The sequence below is a fragment of the Halichoeres trimaculatus genome, unplaced genomic scaffold, assembly GCF_033239565.1.
Source record: "Halichoeres trimaculatus isolate MK-OKI-2021-1 unplaced genomic scaffold, fHalTri1.1 fHalTri1_scaffold_17, whole genome shotgun sequence".
In the NCBI taxonomy this organism is placed as follows: Eukaryota; Metazoa; Chordata; class Actinopteri; order Labriformes; family Labridae; genus Halichoeres; species Halichoeres trimaculatus.
Window position 1 is genome coordinate 18,865,339 of NW_027437195.1, and position 23,536 is coordinate 18,888,874.

The window sequence follows — 23,536 nt, forward strand, 5'->3', positions numbered from 1 at the left end:
AATTAGACCTCCTCCTTCATAGTTATGCAGGTGGGTTCCTTCGTAACACACGCTGGGTAAGGGAAAACCCCAGATACTCACAGTGATAACAGTGGTGTTGAATTGCCACTGAAAATCTTCCCCATACTAAACTGGAAACATGTGTAAACAAGACAAAATTTAGCCATGTTGTGTCGAGTGCTGTCACACTGAACTGAACCCTGTCACCCCAGGGACAAGCAGGTGGACAGCGTGTGCTTTCCTGGAGATGAGGCCAAATGAAAAGGCCTCTATTCAGAGTTACGTTAATGCACCTTTTGTTGATGCAGGGGCCATTCCTACTGCCAATACAGAGCCACACGCCGGGCTCAATTCCCATCTCTATACACACACCTCAAACCAGGTTCCCTCTACTTAAACATACAATGGAAAACACTTTGTGTTCTACATTTGTGGTTTTCTCTAAAATGCTCACTTGAGGCAATCAAGCAACAGTTTGTTGCATGCTAATTACCTCTGACTGCACTGCACATTATGTTTCAGAGGTCAATTACCAACAAAATGAGGGTAAAATGGGCCCTCAATCCTAAAGCTCTTCCCTGCAATTTTCCACATGTGGTGCATCATGTTGACTTCTTACTTATTGCCTTCTGCCTGTTTATTTTATTCCTCGGTTGTTCATCTGCATCCCCTGCTCGCCTTAGCTTTAGGCAATTAATGTCACAGATAGATGAATGTACTGTGTGTTTGCGTGTGTGTGTGTGTGTGTGTGTGTGTGTGTGTGTGTGTGTGTGTGTGAGTGTAAGAGAGATTGAGGGTAACATTTTGTGCTTTTTTTCTGTGGGGCTCTTTTTAGTTCAGCTAAAGAGTTTCCTAATGTTTGAACTGTCCGATTTACACAAGTTTATGACCAAGAAGGCAGGTGTTTCCATCTTGGACCTTGCCTTTGTACACAAATGTACTCGCACGTCTCAGATAAGAGCCAGGCCAATTCATCTGCTTTATTGGGTTGCTGCATTCTCAATATCCCAATATTTGCAATATTTGACCAGTATAGATATTAAAAACATCAATGGTTGAAAAAAGTAAATATTTGTTCTACTCTTTTTTTTTTTTTTTGGCAGATTTAAAGTCGTCTTTTTTCACTGAACAGTGAAGAAATTCGCCTCCTGCTGCAGCTCAGAGTAGCATGGAAAACCTTTTAACAGCTTTTTGTGCACTAGTATGGTATTACACTGTACATACTTGAGCAGTTTGTGCAGAGCTCTCTGCAGTACAGCATATGTCAATGTTGAAAGAGCACCCATCTGCCACTGAGCCGCCTGTACCTCGGCAAAACAATACCTTGTCCCTGGCTTTAATTACAGGTTTGCTTGTGTGTATAAACATGTGACTCTCAAACGTTGGGGTCTTTTGTTCTGCCTCTTATCCTCTGTGAACAATCCATCTGCTGCCTTCCTCTCTTTCTTTTTCTGTGTCTCTCTTTCATTTCCCGACTCTTCTGTCTTTCTTTTTCCACTCTCTTGCTTGTCCTTTGGTAAAAATGTAGATTGAATGCTTTTTCTCTGTAACTTACTGTAAGTGCTTCGCCCACCTAATGGAGATGCTCCTATACACCTTATATTCATTTGTTGCTCAGTGCTGTGATAGCAGATTAGATTCATTTATGTATCAAGTCAAACCTGCAACTAATGGCTAATAACTGTGACATTAAAACGTTCGTCATTGATAGTGTGCCTTCAACTGATGTGTTTATGTGTATGTGTGTGTGTTTACGCATACATTTCTGTCTTCAGGATGTTTTGAACACTATGATCCGTTCCTGCTCCCCACGTTTCTTCTTCCTCGGCCTGCCTGGATTCACCATGCTTGTTGGAGATTTCATAACGGCTGCGTCCTGTATTCTCAGCTCAGGCTCCTCAGAGGTATACTCACACTGTTAACAAACAGATTTATGTTTGATTTCAGGGGTGTAGCTGCATCGTGTGCTTGAACAAAGTAAGAAAAAAAGATTAATGGGAAGCAATACACAGAATTCCTCTGTCTGTATCTTTCTTGCTCAGTAAATCTCTCAGTTTTTTGCCTCGGTCTCATTTAATCATCCAGACTGATGAGTTCATAATTAGTCCTACATCCTTGTAACATCTTGTTCAGCAGCATTTGAAATTGGGATTCAGACTGTAACTGTGAATTCTAGTATCAGTTCAGGATAGTCTGAGACAAAAACCAAAGTAAAAAATAAAACTTCTCTTCCTTGTGTAGCTTGCAATGAAACCTAAATATATATCCCAGCCCTTCCCTTTACGTAACCAATTTAAAACTGTGTAAGGATGTTCAAAATGGGAACTTCCAACTATTTTTGTGCAGGCATTTGTTAGCATCCAAATGAACTAACTGCACAATTAACTTTTATCTCTTTAAGTTCCAAATAATTCTGTTGATGCTAAATTACCACCCCAATTAAATTAAACAAAGTTTTAAGTCATATGACTGAAAAACACATTTCTCCACATTTACATTTAAACATTTGTTATCCTACAACCAAGTATCTATGGGAATGTGAAAACAAAAATGCTTACTTCTCACTCAGAGACATAGCCTCAAGGAGCAGATCTGAATTTTCTCCTTTGGTGACTTAATAAAAGGAGTGTTTTTTCACAGGTATCCTATCATAGCCTCTTCAAATCCCTGAGTGACTCTGCTCCATCTGATGCTCTTTTGTTTTTGCTTTGGTATTTCACAGTCAGAATATCTAAGGTTAGAGCCTGATACACTTACTACTCTGCTGCTGGTTACAGATAATGACACAATTGTCAATATTCTGACCCACGACTGGAGGACCAAAGAAAACAGTGGTTGCTTTCTGTTTATCACACAGCGCTAATTATTTACTCAAGAGGAGGGGAGGTATAATGTTTGAATTTGAAAGTACCACCCAGAGACAGACTGTTATTAACGTCACTGCAACTTTTAACAAGCAGAGAAATGTTGGTTAAAATGTTGATAAAAAACAAGAAGTACACACAGTTTTACAATATTTTAAATGCAACATCTGAAAAGTTCTAGTGTCGGACAATTTTTAGTCGATTTTCAGGCAGCCAATCACCCCTTCCTTATCCACTCAGATCTGTGCACCGATAAGGAGGTTGGAAACTAAGAGGCAGGAAGTCTCCCACGCAGCCTGAACTTCTAATGTTTTTTGCAACTGAATTCATCTCCTGGCTTAAAAGACAAGTTTGATTCCTGTAAAGAGAAAATTGTATCTTTACATGGGACATTTAACTGTACCAAAAGGTTGTTGATTTTGTAAACCTAGCATGGGGAACTCAATAATGATAGCATTTGTGCATATTTTCCCCCTAGGCACCAAGGATAGAGGCCCAAACAATCCTCGGCTCCCTAGTGTGTTTTCCCAACCTTTACCTTGAGATCCCTATACTGCAGCGAGTGCCTGGCTCTGATGAAATCATTGTGGGCAATGAGGATATTAAGGTAAATAGTCATCATGTGTCATACCAGACATATGTATGCAAGTTTGTCTCCTATTATTTTGATGAAAGCCAGTCATCAGTCACATCCAGCATCCAGCAGAGAGCCATAACAAAGTCTTTTTTCCTATAATAAAAATATTAAAAAAAAATACTTTTAGTAGTGTAGTCACTAGCTCATATTTCTATTTGCCAATATTTTCTGAGTAAGAGTTTTTTTTCTGTCAAGGATTATCTGATCAAGGTCCTGCTGGAGACTGCCACAAAGGAACATTGTGAAGGGGCCAGGTATGATTCTGATGTTGGCAATAGCAGATTTTTCTCAGCTGAGATCAAGCTGAGATTTCTATATTTTCTTTTGAAGTTTTGTCAATGCATTTTATAACCACATAATTTCAACAAAAAGAAGCTCTGCACAATGTAGTACAAGTATTTCTGTTCGACCTTAATGTTCTTTAACATACCTGCATTTTTATTTGTACATACATAATGTACAGTTAATAAATTGTACTCGTGTTGTTCAGGTGCATTGCTGTATGCAGTCTGGGTCTGTGGGTGTGTGAGGAGCTTATGCAAAAAGACATCCACCATCAGGTTAAAGATGCCATCAACGTTCTTGGAGTAACACTAAAGGTCTGTGATCTCGTGATGGATAAAAGTTATATTTCTATCAAGCATACATTTATATTGAATCCTGTGTTGAACGCTGTCACCAATCACTGCTGCTGACAACATCTTGAAATGTTTTTTTTGCAGAAAGAGCTGAATTTGATCAGCCTTCTCTGTTGTCTTACCTTAAAGGCCCTTTGTGTTTAGCTCTTGCAAAAAGATGGATGATCACATATAAGTACTGCCAAACAGTTCCAACATGTTAGCAGAGAACAGCGTGAGAGTAAAACCCATCCAGTGATGTGACTCACTGGTAAATTTCGAAAGAGCCCACTTTTTCTCCATGAGTGAAGAGATGCAGCGAGTCAGAGGAGGCTGCGTTTTTTTTTTCATGGAAAGGGGTTTTGGGCGATGGCGTAATTTCCAGGCTACTCGCTCGCAGTAGATGTGGGCCAATTTAAGCAGCTACATCTAGCAGCTTCCTGCTCGAGAATCCCCCCCACCCCTTTCTCTCTAATGGAGCAGTAATCACTCCCCTGTACAACTTGACACACAGACTCAGCCAGCCCAAAAATAGAGGGTATAGGCTGGGAGGGGGATCTAGGGGGAAGAGTGGCACTGAGAGTCTCTTTTCTAAAAGCAGGTGCTGAACTCTCAGGGCCCCTTTTTGTGTTTGGCCATTTCTGCACTCCCCACATTGTCTGCCCTTGTTACATGTTGAGAGGCATTCAAGTTGGAAGAAATGGGAAATTCTATTTCTCAAAAAAGAATTTCAAATCACTGAAGAAATCCACATTTGACAGAAAATTGTCAACAGCTCAAATCTTTCTTCCAATGAGTGTGAAGAAAATGAGCTGTGGCTTGAAGTGGAAATGAAATTATGCTGATTATATGCACATTAAGTAAAATTACCCAGAATTCTCTCATAGCCAGTCTGTGCCTACACTTCTCTTTACACACATTCAACAAGCATTGTCCTTTTGCCTTCTCCAGAATTTGTGTATTTGAATGACACAAGACACAAAATCAACAAGGAAAAGTACAGAAAAATATCCCCCAGAATCTCCAACAAGAAACTCTAAAAGATGCATCTAAACAGTTCAACCTGGAACTTGGAGGAATTTTTTTTTCTATGATGTACACATTTCTGACAGAACATTTATTTCTTTAAAGGTCTGTGATGTATGTTTATTATAGAGAATACCTCACACATCCTCTCACAAACAAGAATATCCAAAGAGTGACTACAGAATTTATCACAAATATGTTTTCACTAACTGCAGGCAGTTGAATAAAAAAGCTTACTGGAGCCCTCAAAATGTTCATCCATGCTAATGATTATGATAATAATACAATCAACACAGCATCGAAAATTCCATGTTGCCTAACGTAAAAGGAAGCTCCTGTTTTTTTTCTGTGCAGTTTGGAAACAAAGCAGTGGCTCAGGTAGCCTGCGATGTGTTTCAGCTGCTCATCTCTCACTGGGAACACCTCCAGAGGTTGGAGTCCTCTCTTCCTAAGAAAATCATCGAGGTAATACGCACATACTCACACGCGCACACACACACACACACACACACACACACACACACACACACACACACACACACACACACACACACACACACACACACACACACACACACACACACACACACTCACACACTCACACACACACACCAAATATTTTAGTACCCATTTGGGAAACTGTGCGAACAAACTACATGTGCAGAAAGTGAATTTCCATCATGTCACTTTGACTTTAAAGTGCCAGTCTTGCATGACCTGTTACTCATACATACATACCCAACATCCTGTGGTATCACATCCATTTAGCACACAGCCCTGACTCAACTGGTGAATAGGCGTGTGTCATCCAATTATCTTTCCTCTTGTTTTGTCCCAACACAGATCTTTGTGGCCACAATAGCTTTTTTGTTGCCGAGCGCAGAGCACTCAACAGTGGAAGCAGACAAAAAGGTACATTTTCGAAAGGAGGGGACATAAAAATAGCTGACATCTAAAGGCCCTTGATCTATCATGCTGGAATGGTGCATTTGCAGAGGAATGTTTCTACTGATGTGTTTTTTTCTCAATCCTTTTTTGCCTAGATTCATCTTTGCAGCTCTCATGTATGATTGTTGTGTATTTTAAATGTCTTGTTTCATTTTTATTTATACTGAAAGTATTCATACTGAATAAGGAAGTCTCCACTTCTTGCTCATTATAGATGATGGTATCCCTGCTGCTCTGCCTGTTGGACTGGTGTATGGCAGTTCCTCTGAGTTTGCTGCTCGAACCCATCACCATGCCTTTGCTGGAGAACTGCACATCCCACAGAGCCCCACTGCTGGATTACATCTACAGGGTGGGTACCCCCACTGGAAGTCCTGGTGAATGACTTCTTACCAGCCACCTTTGTCTCTGCATCCAATACCCTCAAATGGACTTGCTACTTTAATTGGACTCACCTCCATCGTGACCTCTTGAATATGGCTCATACAGCACTATAGTGGCATGACAGTTTAGCAGCAGCCACCCTTAACTGACTTATTCTTGAAGTCTGAAGTCTTACAGTTGGATTTGTACTAGCATCCACTTCATCTTTTCAGTTCAAGCCAAATATTCAGAATTCAAGGCATTTCTCTGTATTTGTGTTTCCAAAAGCCTTTATTTTATGGTCTGACCCTGAGGATGAGGGCCAAGCTGCAGGCACAAATGAATGAGGTATTATTCATTCCCTCCTGTCTGGGCAGATGCGGTCAACGGCAGATCTTTGTAAGGTTGTCACCCCTGATAAGAAATGGTCCAATTATTCAAACTGAACCCTTTGTCCACTTGATAAGCCCTGGCTATAAATGCTTGTCCTGAAGGTTTGAATGGAATATGTCTTAATATGAGAGCATCTCCAGCTGCTATGAAAGCAAAGACAATTAGTCATGATTGGTTGTCTATCAGCACACAAAAGGCATAGCCCCTCCGGGTTTCATTGAGAACAATGTATTGAGCCAGGCAGCACAAGGTGTAACAAAATTAATGCTGTATCAAGTTGAAAATCTATACATTTCCACTGATGCATTGGCTGTTGATTACTTTCTAAACAATGCAGATAAAAGCTGCACTGACAGAGCCATCTTTTTTTTCTTCTGGTCACTGGCCAGTGAGCATCTATTTTTATTCTGTGCCTAACTTTTCTTTAAAGACAATGTTATATTTACTCATCTCTTTCATCTGCTCCTAAGCCATCAAACACTAACACAAAACATTTCCCTATCTACTGAAAGTATAATATTAATGCAATCTATCCCGAGGTGATGTAAAAAGCAGTTTTGATTTCCAACTGCATCCAGATTGTACACACAGCAACACAACCCTAGACCTCATTGGTTCAGTGGAGTTCTGTTCAAGCCTCTCCATCTGCTCTCTCCGCCTGCCTTAGCAGCCAGCTGCACCACTGTTGTGCATTTATGTGCATGAGTGTGTGCGTGTGTGTTACTGTGCATAACAAGAGGAAAGTGTAGGTACATTAGTGCATGCGTCCACCACATGCATTAAACAGTTTGCATTTGTTATTATTTCATCTAAGTGTGCACAAAGGCATTCTCGTATATCTATACAACCTGTGCTGGTTTTAGGACAGTATGCTTGTTTCACTGTATGTTACCTTCCTGGAACTGTTGCCATGCAAAGTGTAGTCACTTAGTTGTCAAGCACAGCTGTGGGTTCCCCCCTCCCTTTTGGTCTCTCTACAGAGGAACCTCTTTGGTGCTTTGGCTAGCAGCTGTTTGGTTCAGGTCTTTTCAGTATCAAGCTTTCAATCCCTCCCCCCGGGCACCCAGAGGTCTACTCTGTGGAATCATCCACATACTGTCTACATTGCCTCACACAATACTGTTTCAGATGGCAGGGCCAGCATGCCTCTCAGAGCATCTCTAAGCCAAGTGTGCGCGTATGTGAATACTGAATGGGATTAGCCTTTGCATGGCTTTACCCAAGTTGCTCTACTCTGAATGAGAGGCCCCCTCATTTGCATACATTAGGCGTATGTTTTACCCAGTAACACACTGCATATAACCTTCAGTCAGATTATATAGTATACAGGTGTGTTGGTGTGTTGTCTGTTTGCATGTTTGTAGTAGAAGCTGTGCACAAGGATAAAGTCTTAATTAAATCAAACAGTGTAAACCTGTCCAATGGCTGTAATCAACTGCCCCACTGCGTCTTATCTAGCCCTGCCAACGGATGCTCTGCCATCTGTTATGTGGATCGATATACTCACACATCACAGGAGAAATGGATTAGTGGCAATAAAGACCCCTTTCCCCCCTTCTCTCCCCCTTCTTCCACTGCCTTATGATTTAAATAGACTGTATACTTCCCTGCTCCTGGATCATGTCAATCTGCGACAGGCCTGCTGGGGTGTCACTGTTCATCGTCTCAACAGACACCACCACCATATCTAACAGGATGGAGTTGTACATAATAGCTCAAGATCTGTCATCAATACTATGTTAATGTCATGTTTTAAAAATTAGTTTATCCAAGAATCTTTTTATGTGCAGCGTAAGTAAGTTGTACCCTTTTTTATCATTTTTCCCAGGTGCTACACTGCTGTGTAGCCGGCTCCAACCTGCACACTCAACAGAGCCACTACCTCCTCAGCTTGTCAGACTTGTCAACTGACTATGACCTTATGTTGGGTCAGATAAAGAGCTTCGAGCCACCACCTTCCCAGGCAACCAGCACGGACTTCGGCAACCTGCTTACTGTAGCTGAGGGTAAAAACATGAACCCATTCTCACAGCCATTCATTCATGTGAAGGGTTTCAGCAGGCTGATGGGTGAAATGGTGCTGGATTCACTCACTGTGTTGTTTTCATTCATGTCTCCACATTTTACTATACACAGTTCATGCTTTACTATTAGTCATTAAATCAAAGCCCACATCAAGATAACTGAATCTGATTACATTGTGACACACAGCATTATTTTGGCTCCATACTACACCTCTGAGGGACCACAGAAATTTACTATGGAAAAAAGATCAAATGAAAAAGCGAACCCAAAGTGTCCCATCCATTTGGCAACCCTATTAAATGTCAATATCTTATTAAAAGTATAAAAAGGAAATTAGCCATCACAGGGTATGGGATGTTCGCATGAGTACTCAGCCCTAGAGCAAAGACCCATTATAGGGTTTTCATAAAATGCATTTTTTTTTTCTTTTTTGTGACCTTGTGATTCCATTAGGCAATGTATTCCTCTCTCCTGTCCTTAACTTCTGAAATGTCTTTTTAATTCAAATATACAGAGCATATGTCTACTGAAACAATGTTAGAAATTCAAACAGCTGCGTTTGCATGGAAATTTCACCACTCTTATGTTTTTTTCTATACCCAGCTGCACAGAGTCTTAGTAGAAATAACAAAACACTATCAAAAGGGCAAACCAAAGAGTGCCGGCCTAGTTATATTCATGCCCCCACCTCATATTGATCAAGTCACATCAAAGGGCTAGCACATCTCTAATGCAGCTTGGCCTGCTTTCTAAAGAGCTTTCTCCACTTTGATGGGGGATGATGGTATTGATAGCACTGTCACAATGCAAGAGTGCATCTTCTTGTTTTTCCCACATCACCGCAGAATAAAGCACTGCATGCCTTTCACTTGGTTGTAAAAACCTGTGCATTTACATAAATGCAATTCACGAGGTAGAGCTCTATTAAGCAGCCTGTAAAGATGGTGGTTCTCATTAGCACTCAGCCAGTCCTGATGCTTGTCCATTGAAAGAAGACTCAATAAGCTTTTCAAAGTTGTCCCTCATGATTATATGCTAGCCATGAGGAAGTGTGCTTGCCAAGCTATTGTGAGAAATGAATAAAGTTCCCCTATTAGTGATGATAAATGAGATTTAGCTTTGTGTAAAGAGCTAACAGAGATGATAGCATGTCGACAAACAAATGCGAGGCTTTAGAAACATGGTTAGTAGAGTCTGTCATGGACACGTTTTATTAAACAAATAGCCCAGGTTCTTTTTTTTCCATAACAAACCCATTAGTTACTGTTACCATTAATCATGTTACATTTCCCCACATCCGTTTGGTCGTGTTTCTATATTCATTTACTTATTATTCCAACAGAAAAACGTCGGCGGAATATGGAACTAATACCTCTGACAGCACGGATGGTCATGACACACCTGGTGAACCACCTGGGCCACCATCCACTCAGCGGTGGCCCTGCACTTCTCCATAGCCTAGTGAGTGAAAACCACGACAACCCATACGTGGAGTCATCAGAGCTGTCCTCAGAGGTCTTCAAAAGCCCCAACCTGCAGCTGTTTGTCTTCAATGACAGCACACTGGTGTCCTACCTGCAGATTCCTTCTGAGACCCCCACTGTTGGACAGCCCCCCCAACCTTCCTCTCAAGTGCGTGTTATAGTCCGGGACATCTCTGGCAAATACTCATGGGATGGCTCAATACTTTATTGCACCACCCAGGACGACTCTTTAGACATGGGAGTTTTCAATTCAGTTGATCATTCACCGTCTACTAACATGACAGTAACTCATTGCAGAAACCAGCCAAACTCTCCAACAAAGGGGCCATACAAGAGTAAATGCTCAGTTTCAGACTCCCTCTCAGACTGCTATGAGGAAGAAGAAGTCGATACTTTGGATAAGCTTTTGGAGGACCTCGGCCACAGCAGCCCAGAGTGCCTGCCCCAGCCGCAGCTCAGGCTCAACCAGCCTGCACCATCACCCCATGGAATGAACCTGGAGCAAGAGAGTGCAATCCTGGAGGCCATTTTGCGCCAGACTCAGCAGGAGGAGGAGCAGGTGAAGAGGTGGGATGCTGATGTGAGCTTTCGGGCTGCATGTCAGAGGGAACCCTCTCCCCAGGAACCCAAAGCCCCTTTTTACTTCTGCAGGCTGCTGCTCAATGACCTTGGCATGAACTCTTGGGACCGAAGGTACGCCTCCGTCATGTTGCTTGTGTCTCTTATATTCTGTCTTTGTCATTTAGAAACTACTTCTTCATGTCATGCCTGAAAATCTGTGTGAAACCATAGATGCTACTTCAAAAGTTTATTTTTGAACTCAGCTTACTCTTCTTTCCAAAGTATCGCAGCTGTTTGCTTGTTCCTCAGAAGGGGAAAGAGTGAAGTTAAAAGCACACTGGAGTCTGCAGTTTCTTAATCCCCGCTCCACAGGGTAAAAGTGCCCAGCTGTTTTCACTAAGGTCTTCCTTGCAGAGCCACATCTTCGCAGTGCTTCCCCGTAAATTAAAAGCTTACACCTCTTAATGGTGATAGTGCGACATGCACACAGCTAGTAGGAGATTGCTTTTTGCACCTGTGCCCATTTTGCCTTTGTTAATCTTGACTCCGAAACAAAAATTTGCTGGACAATTTACTTGTAGATTATACCACTTTTACAAATGGCTGTTCATTGTTGCCATCATGACAGTTTGCTGAATGGTGGTTTATAGACAGAATTGGTAATATCTAAAAAAAAAACTTTCTTTGACAGGAAAAGTTTCCATCTGCTGAAGAAAAACTCTAAACTCTTAAGGGAACTGAAGAACTTGGATTCCAGACAATGGTAATCCCCTTTGTGTTTATCATGTGTTCTGCCTGTGCCTCTGAACAAGTCAAATCTACACAGGGGCCGATACAACTTCACATTTCTTACCCTCATTTCTTCTGGAAGGCTGTTTTTATGTTACTCCTATGATCAAAGCCCCAAAAAATGCTTTTTCTGCCGCCCCCCTCTTTCGATATTCCTACAAGTCCAGTCAACAAGTTCTCCACATATCACTTATTACAGAAGTGTGTTTAAGATCTCTCCAGGACTTCACTCTCCTAAATAATTTGACTTGGTTGAGCAATAGCAACCTGTTGGAACTGCCATGGCAACAAGGAAAGCTGGGGGTGTGACTTTGCTACCTTTTTTTAAATTACATTAAAGCTGCTACAAGATTATAAAAAAAATTAACTAAGTTGTATTTGTCACACTCAGCTCTCCTCATTTTATTTATCAGCTCTATTTTACACACACTTACTTTTATGGCGGTTGAGTTTTTGCATTCTTATTTCAAAACACTCTTTCTAATTAGCTGTAGTTATAAGGAGCTTTTCAATATTTTGTTGTGCTGAGGAAATTGACCTCCTTCCATTTTAATACTTGCATCTTTGTATTTTGTTCTGTAGTCGAGAGACACACAAGATTGCGGTGTTCTACATTGGAGAGGGCCAAGAAGACAAGTGCTCTATCTTGTCTAACAGTGCAGGGAGCCAGGCTTATGAAGACTTTGTGTCTGGACTGGGATGGGAGGTAAAGACAAACATGTGCATGCATTTACTCAAAAAATCTTTCTGTATTCAGTCATAAAAAGCAGAAGCTGCACACAGTGATGTGGGGACACTTTCAGACCACGCTAAAATGTACGAGCATTCCTCAGGTGGACCTTGCTACACACTGTGGCTTTATGGGTGGTCTACAGCGAAATGGCAGCACAGGCCTAACAGCTCCTTATTATGCTACCTCCACCATGGAAGCCATCTTCCATGTCTCCACTCGTATGCCATCTGATTCTGATGATTGCCTCACCAAAAAGGTAAGAAGTCTTTTTTTTAATTTATGATTTTACAACCTCTGCTAGGATAAATTTGCTCACTGTTTCCTGATTGTAGTGAACTCTTTTTTATGTGTTAATAGTTGTTCGTTAATCATTGCCTGTTTGATGCAGTGAAATGGCTACACAGCCCTGCCTGACCATAGCAGTATGTTGTTGTAGCCTTCAGTTTTGTGTTAAGCTGTGATCAGGAGGTGTGACTCCAGAGTGCGGGCATTGATTAGTGACCCCAGCCAGGCAGGCCTGAGGAGTAGAGAGTTGCAGGCGCGTGAGTGAAGAGAGGGCATGTGCCGTGCGGGTAATGACTGTGATTCTGCTAGCCCATGCACCCCTCCCTGTGTGCTGTGACCAAGGCCTGGATTCAACCATTAGCTCTCCCTGCTAGGGCAGGCGCCGGCCGGATGCCGGCAGGATCCTTTTATCCAATTCCTGCTGCCGCCACAGGAGCAATCGATTGGGTTCTGCAGTGGGATTCTGAGCTGTAGTGCACCAGTCGTAGTTAGCACAAAGAAATGAGCCGCAAGGCCCCTGCCCGTGCTGCCAATCTTCTCATACAGTACCCTGCTGAGAAGGGAAATTCATCAGGCTCTCATCACATCCAGCCCCCTCCAATACTCCACAGACCTCCCCCTCTCCATCTCACAAATAAGCCCTAACTCCCTCCAAACCCATCTTCAACCTCTATGTAGAGACTGTAAAAAATTAGTGAGGCTGACTAAAGGTTTTGACTTTTTCTGTCCAGAGTGAGGTGTTGTAGGGGCTGTCAGCCTAGCGAGGAGTGTGCCGTACCTCTGCTTCCACTCATTTTCACAGGGAATTTCTGTAATATCTGATGCTCACCTTGCACACATCCACACACCAGCCATTGGCTGCACAGAAATTGGCAGGCTGACTGCATGCATGGATGCTTCAGAAAAGATTTGAGGGCCAGAAAGAAGACAAAGTCATATGAAGAATTGGAATGTGAAACTGGCTTTGTCAGTGGGATGTTTCCCTGTCAATTTAAAAATAACACTTTAAGTCCAGCAGTCACCCACTTTGCAGCCTGTAACCACAGAGACATACTGTGGGGGAGCGATGGATGGGTCAATTCTCGCTGGGCAGATTGCCTGTTAGCCGACATTGGAGGGGGGACAGCTAAACCAAAAAGAAAAGACACAAAACCATGAATTCCTCAATCCAATTGTGGGTTTTAGGGCAGTGCAGGCTGCAGCAGTAGCAGCTGGCTTCAGTAATTCAGTTACAGAAGTGACCTGCAGGGTTGGGGTCAGGCTGTGTTGACTGCGTAAATGTGTATGTGTGTCTGTAGAGGAGGGAAGGAGATAGGCAATTGCCTTGGCTAACAAATACTGAGCCGATATCTGCGCTTAACTGGGTTGCTGCAGGTTGTTTTCATAAGCACCCTCTTGTGTTTTGGGGTCTTCTGGTCTGCTGCCTACATGTATGTGAAGCCAATTTGCTGGGTGGAGGGTCAAAGAGGACTAATTGGACAAGAGCCTTCAACTTGAATCACATTGTATCAAAGAAGTCTCAAACATTTGGATGTGATTAACAAGGGAGTAAATAGATAGTTGTAGACAGTGATTGACTTGAGCATAAGCATTCTCATTAGACTTTGATTAAGATCATCCAAATGCAAATATCTTAACCCAAATTAACACCCTGTGCAGATTGTCTAGTGCAAATGCATATTCAACATTTTCTTTGAAATTGTCCCAGTGACTGACCTGTTTGGTACCTGCTGATCCCTGGAAAGACAGACTGAACTGGCAGGCTTCGGTAATCAGCATGCCGTGGATTTGTTTAAGATTAACATATTACCATAATTAAGGGTTTATAATAGAATGTGCTAATTGCATTTTTGGTGGCGAGGGCATGCTTCTTAATGGCTCATTAAGCCTGCAGTACATCGGCAGATGTTTTCTACTGAGTAGAGGCTCACTTTTCAGTGTCCATGATACCCAAGAAAACATCACTGGACTACAAGCTAATAAGTAACCTTCACAGGGAATATAATGAAGCTGTTTTCTTTCATTTTACTTTGGAAAGAGGAGAGCTGTTTACCTATTTTAAACTAGCATAAGCCAATTTCCTGTCATTTATGCTTACCGTCTTGTACTACCCAGTTCATTTGTGCTTGTGAATAGGGTGGAAATTGGAAGCAATTTAATCTCTGATGGGTCAAGTTAATTGGATTTGAATTATTTGCTTTTGAAAGCTCAATTTTGTGCATTTTGTGTTTGCAATTTGAATTTGTAATAAAAGACTATAAAAATGGTCAAAACTGGGTCCTAGAGCCACAGTTACACTACTCTTCTCAACAGGGCTTGTCATTTTGTTTTGAATTACAAACCTATCCTTCCCTTGCACCTACTGCTTTGCATGTACTGCTGAAACAGTTATGGCACTCTTTTTATTTAACAGCAACTTACCTGTTACCAGTAAATACTGTCTTATTTATCCCTTCTTTAAACTACTTCATTCTTAGTTTCGTCTGCAGATGGTGTGGGGACAGGTTATAGATGAGAGACATGCCTGAGTCTCGCTAAATTTGTGTTCCAGTCATTGTTACCAGGGATGATTATTATGTGCACTTGCTATGCACTTGATTAAGCTTATTTTGTTTGTTTGGCAGCTACGTCACCTGGGAAATGATGAGGTGCATATAGTGTGGTCAGAGCACACCAGAGACTACCGACGTGGAATCATCCCAACTGACTTTGGGGACGTGCTGATTGTCATTTATCCAATGAAGAATCACATGTTTTTCATCCAGGTCATGAAAAAACCACAGGTAAACTATAACAATATGCACTTCTTTCTGTGAATTTTTTCAGTTTTCTTATTGCAAAGCATTTTTACCCACACTGTGGGTATGTGCTCCCAGAGAAGCAGCATGAGATATTTTTCAAACATGTCACTGTGAATTGTGTTTATATGGTTCTACACCTTCACTGTGGCCGATGTGTCAGTAAAACGAGGCTCACAAGGCAAAGGCAAGGTTAAATCCTAATTTCAGCATTTTATTCACCTGATTGATACAACTAAGCAAATTATACATTATAAGTGTGCTCTATGTTAGATCTAGTGGTTGCAAAAGGTACGTTTGCTTCAGCTGCAGCAAATTTTAAAAAGGCTGCCACCCAGTATGTTAACATGAAGCTTTAGAAATCAGACTATAAGCTAGGGATGCACAATATAAACAATATACCGGTATCAATATCAGTATCAGCCAATGTTATCAGCCGATGTGTAGAAGTGGGCCACTATTTACTCATTAGCTGCCGGCCATTTTCAGAGCATCTTGAATGATCTTTCAAGATCTAAATAATATTGTTTTCTATGACTATGTAAACATTAAAACTACCTCAGAGGTGTGGACCCTCTTATTTTATGTGTCTTTTCCTGTTTTTGATCCAAAAAACAGACAAAATGTGCTTTTTTCATCGCGGTCATCTCAGGCACTTTCCTTTAACCCTCTCCATGGTCGTCTTTTCTTGCGATCGCGCTGCTCTTTCTCTCTGAACAACATCATCTCAGATTTTTAACCATTATTGAATTTGATAATATTGGTAGTAATAGCAATAAAAGCAATATTGATATTGGATATTGGTATTGGAAAAAAAATGTATCGGTGCATCCCTACTATGAGCTTAGGCAACACAAATAAGACTATTGAGATGCATGTAAAGAATTGGACAGAGAATAGCTCGCAAACGGACTGCGGTTGGATTCAGCAAGTCTTGTTACACCTGTGATCAGTGTGAGCAAATTTCACTCAAAAGAGGAATTAGATGACAATGATAAATAGGCTTGCTGCACTTAAACACAACAAACAAACACCATGTAATGTAATTGACACGCATAGGATGTAAGGGCACGTTCCCACTAGCCATCAGAAGTGTGCCGTACTCAAGCTGCCAGAAGTCTGATTCTTTTTTCTGCATGTATACGCCAACAACACTAGATCCCCTGCTGTGACTTTGCAACCTATGTATGACCTTACTCGAATTGCTGCGTGCAAGTTTAGGCACTGAATATAATGAAACCCTGTCTGACCTCTTTTCTCCCCACCCTGTTAGAGAGGACGTGAAATTTTAAAAAGCAGCACTTTAAACTTGTTGCTGCTTGTACAGCTATCACCTTGTGTTTTTTTTTACATCATATTGTAGTGTGTGGCATTTTCTGGTCTGTATTATTGTATGTATTAAAATCCTGGTTTGACTGGTTATCATTCAAGCTAAACTGTCAAGTTGAAGGCAGCTTTTGGGAAGACTTTGACATTCACGTCAATTTCCAGGTCAACGACCATTGAGGTTTAGTGATTAAGGGCCCCCTCCCAATATGCATGAACAGACGCATGTACCCACCACACTCACAGGCTGCTGCTAAATTCCATATTGGCCCTTTGTATTTCCTCCATTGTTTAGTATTGATTGTCATTTTAATTTCATTTACCTAGCATTGATTCGCATTAGATCTGTGTGGTTGTCATGCAAACTTAGGTTAAAATCCAATTTCAACTTGAACCCTTCCCCCAAACAGATGGATAGACAGTTGAAAAAATGAAGTGCAGAAAGTATTTTATCAGCCACTTGCATATAGCTAATAGACCTCACCCAAAATATCTGTGGACCGAAGTGGAAGTTTTGATGTGTCCCTTTTTTCTGCTTTTTTGTTTTTTTTTTAACTGTTTCCTGACTTTTCTCAGGTTCCTTTCTTCGGGCCTCTGTTTGATGGCGCCATCATTACTGGGACGCTGCTGCCAAGCTTGGTGCGGGCGACTTGTATCAATGCCAGCAGAGCTGTCAAGTCCCGGCTGACGCTCTACCAGAGCTTGTATCCTTACATTGCATTGTATTTGATCCTGTGTTTTCTATCACAGCTGGCTCTTAAAAAATGCTGGATTTTATTGAATATCAACCATTTTTAATACATCCTGCTGAGATCGCTGGGCTGTGGGCATATGTGGAGCTCTGATTTAGCTTGGTGCCATTAAATGTTCAACACATCTGATCTTGAATTTTCAACACCACCAGTGGCTCAGTGGCGTAAATTCATTGAGACATGTGGTGTGGTTGTCATGTCAGCCAACGTACACAGCTGAGTGCTGACACTGATCTTTATGGGCTTGCTGATTTACATACAGCTATTAGGCCTGGGCTGTTTCACAGCCTGAAGCATCATGGGAGGTTATGCGGGGCTGTTTGAGCAGGAGCACTGATAATGTGTCATCATCTATCACTGCTGTTTTATGGAGCACAAGGAGAGCCAAAATAAGAGCACCATCAACAAATAGAAGTGCATACAAACACAAGCACGCTCACAGATCCCTCCACCCATCCATCCAACAGTGGGCCGTTAAGGGCCTGACTCCAGCTGTAGTTGTCAGTTGGTTTAAAGGGAGTGTAATCACCAATGGAGATGAATTAGCATGTGAATGCCAGCAGCACAGAGAGGAGGGGGGGTCAGGATGGTCCCTGGAGGGAGAAATCTGATCTCTCTCAACGCCCTACTCCTCCTCGGACAGCATGTACAGCACCGCCTCACCAGAACCACGCTACCCCACTGACGGTTACTATAGAAACCTCCCCCAAGGAGGTTTCATTTGGTTGGAAGCCTAGTATCTATGGTAATGATGAAAATATATTTCTAAAAAAAATGTATCTGAATTTGATATTTTTGGGGGACTTTTTTCCAATCATAATGGAAATGTTTTGTTACTGAGGCTTTTAGCATTTTATTGCTAAAGGGGCTGTGTATGATGTTTACAGTTGTGTGTGTGTAAGTATGTGCCTGTTTGCATTTCACAGTACATCACATCCCCTGGCTCCCCACCTTGATCAGGCCTTGTGAGTGTGTCCCAGAGGGCATCCTGAGTGACAGATGTCTGTTACCCGATGCCAAGTAAATTAGCCCAGCGTGACTCTTAGTGCCAGAGGGGGTGCAGCCGCAGGCCGACCCACCTCTTTAAACCCTCAGGGGGTAGGGGGTAGGTTAGACTGGGCCGGTGGTGGGCCACAGAAGCCTTACCTGGCATTCCTTAGCAGAGTAGCAGACAGCACAAAGGCATGATCTATGAGAGGAGATAAGCGCTGCCTCTGGAGCTCTGGCACAGACAGACTGCCAGGCCTCACACACTCCAAGAGAGGAGGTGAATGAATATGCCAGGCAGTGCATTCTGCCAACATTAGTATTTGCATGGCTGTTTTATCAGCTGTTTGTCTTCTTAGAGTAAAAAAGCTGCGAGGATAGGGGTAATGCGTAAACCTTGACATGGCTAATACTGTGTTTGATGCAGGCATAAAATTTAGGAGAATTTGTAAAAGGCGGGATTTCTTGCCTGACATAAAGTCCAGCCAAGGGCAAGAACCCAAAATATGTTTTTCCATGGAAAGTGGAGCTGCTGTTCCATTTTATCATTGGATTTGCTTTTGTTTCAGTCGTTATTTACTTTCCAGCTCTACTCTTCTATCTTCTCATGCTATGCAGCTACTTTTCACTCATGAATTGTAATAATGACCCTTTTTTGGGATATTTCTTTAGCTTGATGGAACTAGTCAGCTGTAGTTTGCCTCTCCATAATGCCTTTGCAATCCATGCTCTCCTCTCTGCCTGTGAGGCCACTCTCCAAGGTAATTAGTTGAATATTTCTTCAAAGAGAAGCTATATGACCCCTGTGTGTCCTAATAAAAGGACAGTATGGCGCTGTGGCTCCCTCTTCCATTCTGTCACATGCTTCAGAGGACCCCAGCAGTCTGCTTCAACGCTCACAGGATCTCTCAGGCTAATAGGATTTGATATTAAAAAATGACCACCAAGAGCATTTTCAGAAAATACACTCACAAATAGGCTATACAAGTGTTCCCCCAGCATTGCGGTTTCCCTTGCCACATAATCCGAACCCCTTCTTGTTTCCTCCTCCTACAATTTGTGAATTTGAGTTCTTTTTCATACAACCTCCATTCCTCATTGTCAGGGTGAATTCACGTCAGCTCCTCCTGTCAGGAGTTAACCGTAGCCTCATGGACTTCATATCACAAGCCTTTCACAGACAACTCATAATGTATCATCTATTATTTATATGCCTGATGGAAAACACAGCTGGTCTGGCCTTTTTGTCTTCTAAGTGTATTGTCATTGTCTGCAACTCATCCACTTTTCACTGCTGCGTTTTAAATTTTGACCACACAGTTCAGCGTAGAACAAATTAGGATTTTATCCCACCACCGTCTTATTATTGATAAGGCAACAACAAAGTGGGAATTGAACAGTTGTTTCTCTATTGATGCAACTAAACACTACATGCACTTACGGATTTATATGTACACTAATGTGTGAAACACATGTAGTAGAAAAAAAAACCCTGCCTGTCATCGGATGTCTTTGCTGCTTGAAACCTTTGTAAGAATACAGTCCTTTAAAATGTCACTGAGGCACAATGTCTTCATCCAGGCCCTCGAAGTGATCTGTGTTCACAGACACTTGAGTTTGATGCAGCATCCGTCACTCTTTGTGATGGGGAATTTTGTTAAGGAGCAAAACTCTGTGTGTGTGTGTCTGTGTTTGTGCGTGTGTGTGTGTTTGTGCGCGTGTGTGAGTGTTTTCCGAAAGATGGCAAGTTTCTAATAGGTGAGATAGTGCAGAACTGACCTTGATTCAGAGACACAGCCTCCCTACTGGATGGAATCAATAGTTTTTGCACACTGCCCTTAGTCCCCATCCGCTGTACTGACACACATAAACAGACGGACACACACACACAGATTCATCTCCAAGCAACGATCAATAACCATAATCTGTTTCTGCCCATCGCCAGTCATGCGAGCCAGGCTTTTAGGTTGTGTGTGTGTGTGTGTGTGTGTGTGTGTGTGTGTTTGTGTGTGTGTATGAGTCGGAGAGAGAGTAGCAGAAAGGAGGGAGCCTTGATCCTTTTGGGGAACCCAGGAAGCTGCTGGGGTCTGTCATGTTCCCTCACAGGCTTATGTGAGCATCTCTGCAATCCCTTGCTCCCACGTTCGCCAAAACAAAATTCAACATCATTTTGGTGGATGTCTACTAAAAATCTAATCACGATATTCTGCATCTGATAAGTTGTGTGTACTCCTTTGTGCCCCCCCCCCCCCCCCCCCACACACACACACACACACACACACACACACACACAGATGCCTTTGAAATTATTACAGCCCCTACATTGACAATGACACGTTCTCACACCCCTTCTGAGAAACTTATTGTCCCACTCTCACTGTGCCTTTGTCCAACAGCAGTGACTTCTTTTGTCCACTGTAAGATTTCTCACCTAGCATAGATGAAAGTGCGCCTGTATGCATGATGGGATGCCATGAATACGATCTGCCATGTTAGTGTTGTCTCACATGAATTATTTAGCATTGCTGATAGGTCTAATTTGCCAGCTGTTGTGCCATAACTGTCGGCAGTCTCATGGATAACACTCAGCAGTCTATACCGCTGTGGAGCACAGTGCTTGACTGGGCACAGTGAGACGCCAAGCTTGTCATTATGTGTTGGATTCATGTAATGGTCTGAGCTGCTATGAGTGTAACTGGCCAACTTCCTGTTTATGGAAAGTATGGCAGACCAACAAAAAGGCTGAGTTAAAAGTCTGTCCCCTTTAATATGAAGTGAAAGTTTACAAAAGGGGGCTAAAGACTCCTTTTGATTTGACTCAAAGTGTATTTGTATTACTTATTAAATCTGTTAGCTGTTGGGAAAGTGGTTGAGGGTGAGTGTGGGGGCAGTTCTAAGTTCAAGTGTTCACTCGTGGAGTTGCAGGAGTAGTTTGGGTGGAGGTTTGCATCAGAAATGTGAGTTTACACAGTAGTTGAGGGGCTACACATAGAGGAGGGGTCTCTCCCCCACTGAATGTTTTAACCTAATCCCATTATCAGTGTAGCGCACAGCCTCTCGTCTTTTTCCTTTCCTTATCCCTACCCCCTCCCACCCCTCTCTTCAGCTGACCAGCTGTTCCTGCCGGGATTCACTACAATGTCCGATGTGTTCAGATCACTGAGTATCCCCCACCCCCAAAACACACATACGAATACACTGAGTGCAGTCCATGCACAACCAAAGCAATTGCCTCTCCCACTGCTGGAGCTGAGGAAGGCCTAGAGGGAGGAGGGCGTTAGTTATGGGGGTGAGGAGGGGGCAAGCACAGGCCTGTCAAACCAAGAGCCCTGACTCAGGAGGCAGCCCAGCTCGGATGGCATATGGCGTCTAGCTTCATACAACATGCAAAAGTATTCCCCCCCCCACCATCCTTTCCCCACCCTCCCTGTCTCCCTCCCCTGCTGCTCATGCAGAATGACTCATAGCATTACTCATTTTTTTCCTCTGTCCCCCACACTCCCCAACATCAATTCCTCCTCCTCCTTGCCACCCAGCCTGCAACAAAAGACGTCCACTGCATGGCACCCACACCCTTTAAGCCCCGGGGGCTCAGCCCATCCCAGCCCGCACTCTGAAGTCTACCCTCCATGGGGCCGCCCTTTTTAAATACAGGTAGAGCAGGCGTGGAACCAGACGGTCAACAGCAGGGACTCAGAGCCCTGCCTGGGGAAGCGTCAACGCACTGCTGGTGTTAAACTGTTGTGCCTGTTGGTGCATTTGTGTTTGTTTGTATGTACATGGAAGCTAGCACAATTCTTTTGTGCTTCTCCTGTACAAAACCACCAGGCTTTGTCCTTTTGGATGTGTTAATGCATCATCATAGTCCTGTCTATTTTTCTTTTACCTTTTTGACAAACCCTCCCTTTTCGTTCAATAAGTTTACCATATGTTAGTTACTCCTTTAAAGTGTAACTTCAGGATTGTTTGGTTAACTTCTCTTTGTTTCTAGTTTATAACTTTAATTGACTAATTTTTTTATGTTGGTATTTTAGTTTCCTGAATAATCTGGTTTTAATATGTAATACAATTTATCATATGATAATGAAAAATGTAATTTTCATGTAGCTGAAGTAGAAACTGCATAGCTAAGCCACCGGCTATTGTGCTCAGTGAATTTCTCAACTTGAACCCCACCTCCACAGCCCCTCCCCTCTTCCCTCCTTCTGTTGTGCATTTTTGTCAGACATCTGTGTATTTGTTAGCATTAGCAGCAAAGTGAAAGCAAGCAAGACAGACAGTTTATTAATTTATGGTGCAACCCTTCATCTCCCTAATTCCTATTTTACAACTAGATACTGTGAATCAGATTATCATGTAAAAAGACATGATTGGTCAACATCATTGTTATGATAAATCTGTATCTTCTTTCTTGAAAAAGTCATGTAATTTATATTTTTTTTCTCATGACAAAAAGTTGCATGTAAGTGTTGAGACAAAAAAACAACTCTTCCTGCATTTTAAGATGCGATGGGTATTCATTATAAGGTTAATAAATCTAACATCTAAGTGATAGGTTTCCTTCATATCTTTTTTCAACAACATCTTTTGAAATCAAAGATGAGCTGTTTTTGACACCATGCTGCGGTTGGTGTTTATTAACTTAAAAGGCACAATTTCAATCACAGTCATTTGATCTCCCATACACTTTAAGAAATAAGAGGTTTTCCAGATTATTGGACATATGCTTTTAAGTACAGTAGTGACTGCAGTTGTTGGTTTGGAAAACAGACAGCTGAAAACTAAGTGTCCTTGTTAAATTTAAAGTGGAAGCGTACCAACTATAGTTGCTTTTTGCTAATGGAATTCTCTGTCCATTAGCCACTGGACTAGTACTGACTGCACTTCTATTGAGGAAACTTGTTCATTGTGTTTGTTGTGTGGTTTTGCTCCTTCTAGCATGCAAGTA

The 23,536-nt window shown here is 42.2% G+C and overlaps 1 protein-coding gene across 7 annotated transcripts in view; it reads left to right on the forward strand.

Annotated features, from left to right (window-relative positions):
• Positions 1-23,536, forward strand: part of ralgapa2 (Ral GTPase activating protein catalytic subunit alpha 2) — a 95,610-nt gene that overhangs the window by 49,641 nt on the left and 22,433 nt on the right. For all 7 annotated transcript variants that reach the window (XR_012599764.1, XR_012599767.1, XR_012599766.1 and 4 more), the window contains 14 exons: positions 1,776-1,904; positions 3,343-3,471; positions 3,697-3,755; positions 3,992-4,100; positions 5,499-5,609; positions 5,988-6,056; positions 6,307-6,444; positions 8,677-8,854; positions 10,216-11,050; positions 11,610-11,681; positions 12,290-12,413; positions 12,541-12,696; positions 15,350-15,508; positions 17,426-17,553. Coding sequence is in view for 3 of the 7 variants with exons in the window: in XM_074691361.1 (XP_074547462.1) it covers positions 1,776-1,904; positions 3,343-3,471; positions 3,697-3,755; positions 3,992-4,100; positions 5,499-5,609; positions 5,988-6,056; positions 6,307-6,444; positions 8,677-8,854; positions 10,216-11,050; positions 11,610-11,681; positions 12,290-12,413; positions 12,541-12,696; positions 15,350-15,508; positions 17,426-17,553 (2,396 nt within the window). In the remaining 4 variants the exon portion in view is untranslated. The remainder of the gene's footprint in view (positions 1-1,775; positions 1,905-3,342; positions 3,472-3,696; positions 3,756-3,991; positions 4,101-5,498; positions 5,610-5,987; positions 6,057-6,306; positions 6,445-8,676; positions 8,855-10,215; positions 11,051-11,609; positions 11,682-12,289; positions 12,414-12,540; positions 12,697-15,349; positions 15,509-17,425; positions 17,554-23,536) is intronic.